This window comes from Polypterus senegalus, chromosome 7 (genome assembly GCF_016835505.1).
Source record: "Polypterus senegalus isolate Bchr_013 chromosome 7, ASM1683550v1, whole genome shotgun sequence".
Taxonomy (NCBI): Eukaryota; Metazoa; Chordata; class Cladistia; order Polypteriformes; family Polypteridae; genus Polypterus; species Polypterus senegalus.
In genome coordinates this window covers 37060405-37072767 of record NC_053160.1, presented here as the reverse complement: position 1 = coordinate 37072767, position 12363 = coordinate 37060405, and the positions used below count along the sequence as shown (strand labels likewise).

General features: G+C 34.3%; 1 protein-coding gene across 2 annotated transcripts in view; it reads right to left on the bottom strand.

Annotated features, from left to right (window-relative positions):
- parp8 (poly (ADP-ribose) polymerase family, member 8) overlaps positions 1-12363 on the bottom strand; it is a 199795-nt gene that overhangs the window by 103171 nt on the left and 84261 nt on the right. For both annotated transcript variants that reach the window (XM_039758496.1, XM_039758497.1), the window contains one exon: positions 11499-11536. In XM_039758496.1, coding sequence (XP_039614430.1) covers positions 11499-11536 — 38 coding nt within the window. The remainder of the gene's footprint in view (positions 1-11498; positions 11537-12363) is intronic.

Genomic DNA, 12363 nt, shown 5'->3' with positions numbered 1-12363 from the left:
AACATAAACATCATTCACTAAGTTGGTGATTAGCTCAACACATAATTTGGGGAATATGTTTGATCTCGTTTTGTCCTTTCGTTTATCTACACCAATCAGTGTGATCTGTGACTTGCCTGAATTTTATCTTTATCTAGTATTATTCAGCATTTCACAACACAGTCATAAAATATCAGTTTCCCGCTCATCACTTTTGTGAGATTAACTCAAACTCTCTACTGCATAACAAAGAGATCTTTTCCGTCAATTCAAGGAAATTCTAACTATTTGATTCTACCTCCAGAAACATTTTGGATTCTACTGTTCCATTTAGAATTAGATACACAAAGTCTAAATTGGAGTCTTGGCTGAATTAATTGATTTGTGTGCACAGACAAGACTGTAGGCGCATCGAGTGTAAATGGAAAAAAGACAAGCTGAGTGTATCCCAGGGAATTTTCAAAGACTGTTTATTTTAATATCAGATTGCAGTTAAAATCTACAAAAACTCAATATCTATCTAGACGTGTTTCTAATAACTGTCACAGAGCCACAGATTTTAATTAATGTTATAAATTATGTTATCCCTGTGATAACCTAATATCTGTGAAAATCTTTCATGATTCTTTGTAAATAAGATCAATGTTATAAGGTCATTGGTCATACTGGCTGCTCAGGATCAATCTTTTCCAGCAGTGTGTTCTATTGTCTTTGACCATTTCAAGCCAGTATTTTCTTTGTTGTCTGATTTAGTGCAATGCCTGCGTACTACTAATTGCCCCTTGGACAATGTCCACTCCTGATTACTTAAGAAGGTTTTTGATACTGTTGGTCCAAGTATTGTCACCTCGATAAATGTTTGATTTCTGGGTGTGATTTCACATGCTGTGACACTGCCACTTATTAAAAAACAAAATTTGGACCACTCTGACCTGTCAAATATCAAGCCAAATTCTAAGCTTACTTTTTAATCTAAACTCTTGAAAAAAGTTGTTTTTACTCAATTACAAACATATTTGGACAAAAACAGAATTCTGGAAAAATTTCAATCTGGATTTTCCTCTCGCCACAGCACTAAAACAGTGCTAAGAAAAGGTTTACAGTGACCTCCTACTAACTACCGGCACTGGAGATTCTGCTGTTCTTGTAATGCTAGATCTTGCCTAAGTTTGATACTGTGGATCATGCATTCGTTAGATCAACCCTTGAACAGTATGTAGGCATCCATGGCAATGCCCTTAATTGGTTTATATCCTAATTAAGTAATATTTTGCGCGTCCCTGATGTTGTTTTTAGATCATTTGCCATACATCATAAATGTTTAGTTAGGAACTCTTGTGATTTTTGATAACTTGTTTAGATAGGCCTTTCTTTCCTTTAGTGATTTTGAAAAGGCCACCCATACTTGTACAGCATCATACTTGAACTACTGTAATGTTCTGTATGTAGACATTGATCAGGCATCTTTACAACACCTGCAACTAGTCCAGAATGCTGCTCATCACAAGGTGAATAAAGACACACACACACACTATTTTAGCATCACCAAATCCCCAAACCTGCATGTCCTTGGAAAAAAACCAGTGCACACTGTGGAAACCCACCAGGTAAACATGCAAACTCCAGGCAGGGAACACCAGGGATGTGACTCCTTATTGCAAGGCAGCAGCGCTACCACTACACCACCGTGCCACCTCCACATGTGTAATTATTAACAGTATTAATTATTTAAATGAAGTTAACAATTTACCTGTAAAATGTAATGTACATTGTTTAAACATCATGAAAGTGAGATCAAGTATAAATCTAAGAATTCTAAATGTGCAGAGAGCTGGAATATCATAAATGTAATGTGTCCCGTGTAGCAATCACTTCCTGCCGCTGCTGTCAGTTTAGGAGGAAACCCCAGAAGCATGTAGCGATTAACAAATGGGTCATTTTTAATATGTCGTTTATAACGTTCTACTTTAATGACATAATAAACTATGAGATTAAAGTAAAATTTTTCACTTTAATCACGAAAAACACTTTTTGTTCAATGTGTCCCTATTTTTTTTCCTCTGTGGCTGAAATACATTCTAATGCTGTTGTGAAGGTAAAAAAAAAAAAGTTTGATGATTTGCTTCACCACATTGAACCTTTCAATAAACACTTGAAGCACACACATTGATTCTGTAAGATCTGTAGCTTGTTGTCACATGTTGATAGTAAACAGACACTCTGACATCACGTTCCAACTTGAACAAACTGCACTTGCCGATATTTTGCTGGTACTGCAACTCGCACACATGTTGCATTAATTTCTGAGGACATGCTTAGAGAACACATCAAATGAATACTGAGAACGTGTGGCAGCCATGAAGCATGCACATACATGTTCTGAGCATGAAGCATAAACCGATGATTTTTTTTGCAGCATTATATTATTGTACCCACTAGATGGCAGTAGTATACTGCCCCACGCATTATTCAGGCTCAACACTGTACATTGGATCACAACTGCTTAACCCGAGAGACACTTGTGGTTAAATGTTTTTATATAGAATTCCGAGCCCCAGAGATACTCATAGTTAATGGCAAGTAGGTTCAGGCAGATAAGAAGTCTAAATAAAACACCCAAACTGTATGTATTTTACTTTCATTAATAATGTAAGCAAAATAACTTCTATAAAAACTAATCATTATATCTCTTTCTATTCATTCAAGATATATAAAGTTATTGCATAGTTATAAAAAACAAATGAATATACTTCAGTTAAACAAGACATTTATAAAACATATTTCTCTTTTTCTTTAATGGATACATACTAAAACAATAAAAATGCAATTAAAAATGCAGATTTCTGTTTGCTGCTTGATTTTTTCCTTCCCCTTTTTTATTTTTACATTTACAAATATTAGTTAATAAGATCTTATATTGCCAGGATCTGACTTCATAATATTGACCATTCTCATTCCATCAATTATGGCAGGTATAACTTTGCATTTCATTCAAGTTCAATTCATCAACAGCAAGTTTTTTGACGTACAGGACATCCAGTGACGACATACAAGCATATTAAATTACAATGCATAATGTATGCCTTAAATCGGCTTCTCTAATCAAAGTAATAGAAAAGATATAGAAATAATGAAGCAGTAACACATTCACAGTTGTTCACAAGCCATTCATTACACATTATAATTAAGACTTCACATTTATTAAGCATTAAATGAAATATTTATTCCATTCATTTTTCAATCCAGGTTAGCACAGACTCTGGACAGGACAGCAACCCATCACAGATACCTTCATACACACACACACTGAGCAAATCACTTAACTTCACATACACACACTTGGAATATATTTAGTATAAACAACTATGCCACGTGGGACAACTGTCAGCTGTACAAATTAATTACTGGAAATAAACAGGTACCAATTTAGTATTTTTCAAAAATACATTTATTTTAACTTAAAATTACCTGTAAGCATCATTTAAAATGAAAAACAACAACCATAAGCATCCCTGTGCACTGGTACTGTGCAGTTTATAAATAATGAATATGCTGCTTTCCTTTAACAATTACATTTTCAGCACATATTTATTTATTATGTAGTAAGAGATAACAATTAGTATAAACAGCTTTCTAAAAATGCTGTTTTTCCTGTTCATTGTGACTAAACTGGCTGGCAGTTATTTACTCAGCGGGTAAACATAAGCTGCATTCATCAGGGCCTGTTATCACACTATGCACCATATGCGAGTGGATTACAAATGTAAGACACAAGAAAATCACCACCTAAAGGGAGAAACTAGATTATACTTTAACCTTTTCATAACTACGGAGTGCCTGTATATATTGTGTGCAATACAAATGTTGATTGCCACACCTGTGACATAAAGCAAATGGGAAACTTTAATCAAAGACAACCTAGAATCAATTATAAAAAATAAAAGAAAAAGAATTAGAAATATATTTTTATCATTTTGTGAGGCAGACAATATCAAAATCCTTGCATTCCAACCTATAGATTAATCGAGCAAAGCAAGCCACTTTCCTACATACACTAACTAAACCTAAGGGCATGAAGGTGAGCCCTGCACAGTCTGAAGACTTAATTTACATATGAAGCCAGAATTATATTTAGAGAAAATCTCATGACTTTGTTTCCATTCTATCAAATGACAGTTGGTAACAATGCAGGGAAGAGGGTAGAAGAAATAGTGAAAATTCATTGATCATGTCATGTCAATTTCTAACTGCTTAATCCAGATCAGGGATGCGGCCCACCACAGCTAGCATATTGCACATGGCAGGAACAAACCCTGGACAGGGTACTAATCCACTGCAGGGTGAACACACAGATGCATACAGACTAGAACCAAGTTAGCGCTGCCAATTCATCTAACCTGCATGATGTCTTTAAACAGTGGGAGGAAACCAGAGCACCTAGAGGAAAGTCACATGACATCAATAGAAGAAAAAAATACGTTGAGCAATCATCTGCATTATCTTTCCTTTGGTAATAAAACAATGGTCCACACGACTGTCTTTTTAATAATAAAAATTGTAAATTGATCATTTGTGTAGTGTAGAGGTAATAGCTTAGCTTCCAATAACAGGCTATGAAAATAAGCAATTTGCTTTATCTAACACAAATATGCAAGATAAATTAATTCCATTGGTTTTAATTAAATCAAATAAGTAGAACAGCATACAGCATGGCATCTTGCTATGTGAATTATTGACTCATTATGGTGCCAAAATATATTCAGAAGCATTTTTCTGTCTTTTCAGTAATTTCTTACTGGAGTTCCTTTCATTAATAAAAGACATTAGTATGACAGTACATACTCGCCATGTGCTATCCTTTATTCACTGATACTGCTAGTACGGGGTTGCTATGAACAAAGGTGTCTCTGAAAACATGCACAATTGTATACATCCTATGATGAAATGACGTTCATTTATGTTTAACATCCTAAAGACAAAAATATCAACAATAGTGCAGATATTGAAAAGCCTAACACTTTTTCTGCAAAAAAAGCAAATATCTTTTGTCATGGTGGAGTTATAGTTTACACAGAGTAAAACAGTAAAAAAAAAAAGAAAAAAGAAAAAGACAACTGAATACCAAACTAGCCTAAATCATTGAATTCTTATGATAGTACAATAGGCCTTGTTAATCTCCAGACTTGGGCAAAAGACTGACAACTAGTGAGCATCACTCCTATGTCCAGACTCTTCTGAATGACCGGCAACAGGTCAGATCACAAAAAAAAAATCAAAAATGTTTGTCGACAATCAACTGGAATCCCATCAATTCCTGGAGACTTTCCCTTATTTAAACTCTCCACGACAATTGTAAGCTCCTTGAAGTGATGCATCTTTCTCTAAATCAGATAGAAGTTCATCATGGACTTACTGCAAATTTTCAAAAAAGCAAAATTTTCTGTAGACTTCCCTGACAACTCTTTGGAGACCTCAGAATAAAAGTCCACCAGCTCTTGAACAAATCTGACTCACTTCATAACCCTCAGCTAATTTTAAAAAGTGGATCATTTGTCTCCGATTCTGCTTCCTTTCCAATCCAACTATGTGTGCATCTGACTTTTGGTGAAACCCCCTGCATCATCACCAATCTCGAAAGCAGAGTAGTTTTCCGACTCCAGTATTGCTTCCACTTGAGTTGAAGAGGGGTTTTGTTGAGCTGGGAACTTTTCTTGCTGTTCTGCATTTTCACACTCATAAGGTTCTCCCAGGTTTTGATCCTCAGCATTCATGGTAGGGTGTGCAGTATACAGGCAGAAATTTTTACAAATCATTTATATCACAGTAGAAAATGCCAGGAAGCTGCCTTTGTTACTTGTCGCAAAAGAGATGGCATGTGGGGGTGAGCGAGTGTCCAGTTATCTTCAGAAACAGCCAGTGCTCCTCACAACGCACACCTCCTACCTCTGAAACTGCTTACAATTGTATCTTCAGACTTTGAAGAGTATTCCTGTCCCTCCTCCCAATCACCTCAAACCTGCTCCTTTTTGCATTAGGAATTATTTTAGATTTTAATGTGGACCTTAGAGGACAATTTACCCACTCCCGTGTTTGTTGAAGATGAAAGGAAGCAGAGAAAAAAAGTATGGTTATTTGCTCCACTTCAAATAATGAGATTAACCATTAAGCAAAGTAAGTGACATTAGGTCACCAAGGAAGAGAAATGGTGCAGCACAGACTCTTCCAAAAAACAAAAAAAAGTGAAAAAATAGGAAAAAGTTATATGTAGGCATCAATAAGCATTACTTATTAGTTTTGATTATCTTTTGATCCATGTATGTTGAAAATCTGTATAAATTCTAAGTTAGAAAGCAATGGAATGGAAAATATTTTTCTTTTATACAATTATGTTTTTTTTTTTTTTTTTTTAAATACACCCACCAACATCAATTTCAGTAGAATGAGAATTTTGAAAATCAATCATGTGACAAATGTGAAAGTTCTTTACTAGATTGTACAGCAGGACTTGGTTAGATAGCATCTGCTGAGGCACTATTCAGTTAAGATATCATTTTTTTTTTTTGTTTCGTCTTTATATAAATTTTTCTTTATTTTCAAAAAGATGTTTTGAAAGGCAATCTTAGTGTAGTTAGGCTTGCCTGTTTTTGTTCAATAGAGATTCAAATGAATTGTGGAAAATAGCTCTTTGAAATTTTATTTTATAATTGTTTCTTTTTTTTAGAATCAGTACATATTTTTGAAAGATTGTTTCTTTTTAATGGTAGTTGTAATATAAGTTTATTTACTTCTTGTTCAGTTATTTTTATTTTACACAATAAAGATATTTTTAATATAATTTAATTAGATCAGCTGACAATTCATTATTTTATAAAACACAAAACTCAATTATTTGGGAAGGTTTTTTACCCCAACATTCTGACCCTTCTTTCAGTTTCTCTCTCTGTCTAGGTGCTCTGGATGATTTGCATTTATATCATAAATTATGTTATTTTGTTCATGACTTTATTGTTGTATTTTTTATTTTTGTGGTTTATTGTCCATTATTCTAATTGAAAGTTCCGTTTCCTTTGTTTATCTTTATTTAGTGTTTTATGTTATTATTTTGTATACAATGCTGTGTATTTGATTTTTTTTGTTGTTTTTTCCTGTTAAAATTCTAGGAAGCACAGCAAAGGTGCTACATAAATAAAAAGTATTATTATTATTATTATTATTATTATTATTATTATTATTATTACTGCTTTAGTTGATTAAAATAATCCTTATGAAAAGAATAATCACAGTAGAACTACCCACTGTCAATCTATAAAGCTGGGCCAACAGAAGAACCTTAACTGGATTAATTTTGAAAGTACAAGTACAGTATATGCATATAGATTATACCATGATATATGCCATAACCATGACAATTTTTAGTTATATCTTAATATAAATGTTTGGCCTTTAGAACAGAAACAGAATCTGGCCTTACACTTGGGTGGATTCTGGTTTAAACTAAAAAAAAGCTCTCAGAGTTCAATAAACTGGATCAGAAAGTTCCCACACAATAGTTACTAAAACAAAAATACACAAAAGCAGGCAATTCTGCCCAGGAGCTGTAATATATAATATATGGAGAGAAAAAAAGATTTAATATCTAATGTGCACATCTGAGAACATAGTTCCAAAAAATGAAGATGTCATTTTAATTAAGTAAATACTATATTGCACCCAAGAGCAATTAGAACACTCCATTAAGAAGTTATTTTCTAAAAATATGGAAGACAATGTTTTTAATTCCATCTGCTCAGAAAATTTTAAATGTAACTTTTAGGTATAATTTCAGTTGTCAAATGAACAGTGATGTATGTTTGTATGTCTTTCTGTGATTGCAACCTAAACATATGCCAGACTTCCACCTGATATGCCAACAGTAAGCTGGCCAGACAGAATAGTTCATATTTAAAAATGTACACTTTATATAAAAAAAGATATCTGAATTAACACTGTTCTAGAAAAACAAATTATGAATATCAGGAAGTTCATGGACAAACTACTGTATTAGCTCTGGGTGTTACTGCATAGTGCATTTTATTTTTCTGCCAAATTTCAGATTCAATATTTTGTTGCTATGACAGTGTTATGGTTTAAAACCAGAGAAAGAAAAGAACACAGAAAAAGGACTCAAGGGTGAGCCTCCTTCAGTGTACGACTCCTAAACATAATGAGGTATATTATGCAAAGAAAGAAGTACAAATCAAAATATCATGATATCAATCTGCAATAAGTCAATATCATGTTTACAGACACAATGCAAAAAACTACAAGTGTTTATATTGACAGTAGCTCCAAAAACATAATACAACTTAATTTAAGTCAGAAAGAAGGAAAAAAACAGAACTTTTTCAAGCACTTTTTACTGCCAAAAGAAATAACCTGATGAAAGAGGCCACACTCAAGGATGGTTGTGGTTCTTACTGTATTTTAAAGTGCTTAGATTCACAGAAAAGATCATTCTGATTTAATAAAAGAACTACCTTTGCTTGAAATGTCAGCTGTCTGTGGTCTTCCTCAGGAAGCATTTAGAAATCTAGACTTAACAAAGTGTTCCAGTTTGTACATTTTTAAATGTCTTCTGTGAGCAAGCATATTTCATTGCCAGTTTGACAGGATCAGGCCCTCCATGGTTACTAACTGACTTTTAACAGACAATGTAGATCATAATAAAACCTTTTGTGATGAGTTCATTTGTATCTTATTTTGTGTTTTCTTACTAATATAACAAAAATTTCTTGGATTGCCCGTGTTTAAAGGGCAATGTAGAAGATACAATTCTGACAACACACAATATAAAAGAAAACAAAAAGTGTCAGGCGTGTGGTTCATGTCTAGTCTAGTAGAGCAGTGTCCAATTACTCTAAATTTCCAGAGGTTTTTCCCACCTTTAGCTAAACTAAGAGTTTTATTTAATTCTCAATGTTAGTCTAGACACATAAATGAATTAAAAAACAAAATATGCTCTATTAAAATATCCATCACATAAAAGCAGAGTGCAGTGTTGAGCCTAATGCAAAAGATTCTAAACCACCAATTCTGCCAGTTCAAATCCCACCTCCAGCTTAATATGTAACACTGAGCAAGGTCTCATCCATCTGTGCTACAACTAAATTAAAAAAAATTAAAGTAAAATTGCACTGTACACAGATATTTAAATTTGCCTTAGGTTAAGGCATCGGTCAAAAACACATCCCATCACAACATGTAGGCACTACAAGAAGCATCCTCCTCTTTCATTCATTAGATTATTAGGGACACAAAAACAAAATATTCACTTAAGAGTGTCAATTTCATATATAATGTGTCTCTCTATCCCATCCACTGGAAGTGACAATCATTTCCACAGCTGATACTTTGTCGTTGAAATGCTCTTCTGTTTACAAAATGAACGCTGGACAGTTAAAATGAGCTAAACCTATTTGTCATTTTTTTTCTTCACTAGGGCCCTTTGTCCTATCCACTGGAAGAGACACTTGTTTTCTCAGCTGGAGCAGAGCCATAGAAATGTGTGCCCCATGTGTACTGCTTACAAAATGAATACTGAACACCTAAAATTCTTCAAAATGCAATTTAAAAGGTTGCTGGCTCACTTTAAACATGATGACATTCAGTGACACAGACTCAGATCCTGAATAAAATACACGGTTCTTACCCAGTATGCTGCTGCTGGAGTATGTGAATTTCCCCTTGGGATTAACAAAGTATCTATCTATCCATTTATCTAGTTTGAAAGTAATAATGACATTCAGTTACTCAAATTATCGAGACAGACACAAAAGTACAAGGGAAGGATGCATTGCACAAGAGAAGGAAAATAATTAGGCACAAATAAATGGAGGTTAGAAAGGTAAAATACTAAAAGATGAATATTTTCCACATCTGATTAGTTGGCACCTAGATCAAAGTTATTGGCTCCTACTCCTTAAGGTGAACTTTTGTCTGGAGCCCTGCATAAAGGTATGTTTTATATTGAAAATGTTTGCATTTGAAGAATGTGGGCACTAAAACCTGATGTTAAGAAAGCCAAATTAGCCCTAGAAATCTGTCTGAGAGCATGACTGCTTGGTACAATTTCTTCTGTAGCAGAGGGCCCTGTTACTAAAGGAGAAACAAAAGGGTGAGAAGCCTCAATTAGTAATGGAAAATAACGAGGCAGAAAACATAAAACCTATTATAAAATTTAACTTTAACTGTTGCATAATCATTGAAAACTGGCACAGAAGTTCATGAAAAGAAACTACAATAATCCTTCAATGCAGGAAACATTGTAAGCAAAAGAAAACAGCACTGCACATTAAAAACTTAAAATAAATAAGAAAAATGCATTCATCAAGTACCACTCTAGTTCTGAAAGTGGTGCTAATCTGGATCAGACATGCAAAATAACACTGAAAGTCCAAACTGCTGTTGTAAGTCTACCTTTCTCTTACGTTTTTCTAATTAGAAAGACTGTTTTCTTCTCTAACTTATACAGATTGGTCCAAAAAGTACTCTTAATGGTATGGGGAAATAAAAAATGACTGCAGAACTCAGCAGCTGTGCAAGTATAACATTTCACTGTTCTGAATATTAAAGTGTCACACCTTAAATACTCTGTAGTTTTTTTTATAGTCCAACAAAGTCTCTCACTAAATTTATAAACATTCATTAGTGCCAAACAGAGCAAAAAGGCAAATATTTAATCTTTAATGAAATACTCCAATCAAAAATTATGTCTTTTTTGAGTTACTTGCCCCATTAAGTGGTTAGTGGTGGCTGAGAAAAAAATGTAATGTCATGTTTTTGTGGAGAAATTAAATATTGAATATTCAATCTCAACGAGGCCGATAGGTGGCCAACACTGGACATTGCTGAACAATGGGAAAACATCCTTGGAAAAAATGAAATAAAATTCTCACATAACTTGCGTTGCATAATCCACACGTCCGATATCAATTTGCATGAACAAAATGTGTGCATTTGTTGCTAATTTACTATTAAACATTACTTCCTGAGCTCCATTCATTGAGCAGGGAAGACATCTTTCCCACAACACAGTTTGTTTGAATTAAAAACAGGTTTCTTCACCAATGAATGAGGGGGGCAGGCAGATCTTCGATTTCAATATAATTTTTGGGTGGAATGTTCTTTTAAGTGTGGAGAAAAAAGAAGTTACACTATATATGTTTATGAAATCATTTAATTTGTTGCTGCATTGTTCAGCATGTCTGAATCTGGCACATGATGCATCAGTAGACAAATATTTACTACGGTTTTCATTACCTTGACTGACAGGCTTAATTAGATGGTTCCAAGTAATAACTATATTGAACCCTGGCGGAAGAATTGGACTGGAAAGCATGCAACACAACAAAAAAACCTAAACTTTTAAATGTGAAATAAGACAATAATTGTACACCTACTGTATACATACATTTTATGTTATTTACTGCGATCAACTAAAGCAAACAAGAAACTACATAAAACATAAAATTCCTACTAACCTGGATAGTCTTCTGAAACGTGTACGGAGTAGGAAACTCTGTGTTGGGTGGGAAAAAAAAAAACTGTCAGAATAAAATATAGAAATGATTTGATCTATTCAACTCCATAACTTTAGTTCTTAATAAAAATATAACATTTAATTGGTAAATTGAACATTAACCACAAAAAATTATCAAATGTAAATTAGATATGCAATATTAACATACATATACAGAAGCCATACTGGTTACTTTGTTACTATAGCTTCTTTGTAGGATCATTTCAGCTTAATTTTAACAAAAAAAAATCTAAACAATGTTTGAAAGTTTTGCTGAAATTATGCTAGCTTCTAATATATCTCAGGATAACACTCCAGATAGACTAGGTTGAGAAAAGAAAAAAAAAAAAACAAACAAAAAAAAACCCAATAAAACAGCCTCATACCCAAGAGTAAAATATACTGTGCACCACCGGGGCGTGTACAGCCACCCTAATCTGACAAAGACAGGTAGAGAGACACAAGTGTTGCACAGCTTATGCTATTATTTCCGAGGGAAGCGCTTTGCTCTAGCTCCCCACAGCAACACAGTCCAAAGCACAAAACACACTGTTCTTCTCACTTTCTCTCGCCTCCACTCCTCTTCCAGCAAGCTTTGTCCTCTTCCACCCGATTCTGGCTTCCTGAATGTAGTGAGATAGCTCCTTTCAAGCTAGTCCTGTGAGTGATCCAGGTGGCTCATTAATCAGACCTGGAATCACTTCAAGGTGTGGTGAAAGCCCAAAGTAGGGCTTTGCAGCCCCCTCTGGCGGCCCCCACGGAATCCAGGCCTCTGCCAAACTCCAACTCCCAGCGTGCCCTGCGGGAATCCATGGTGCCACAGCTGC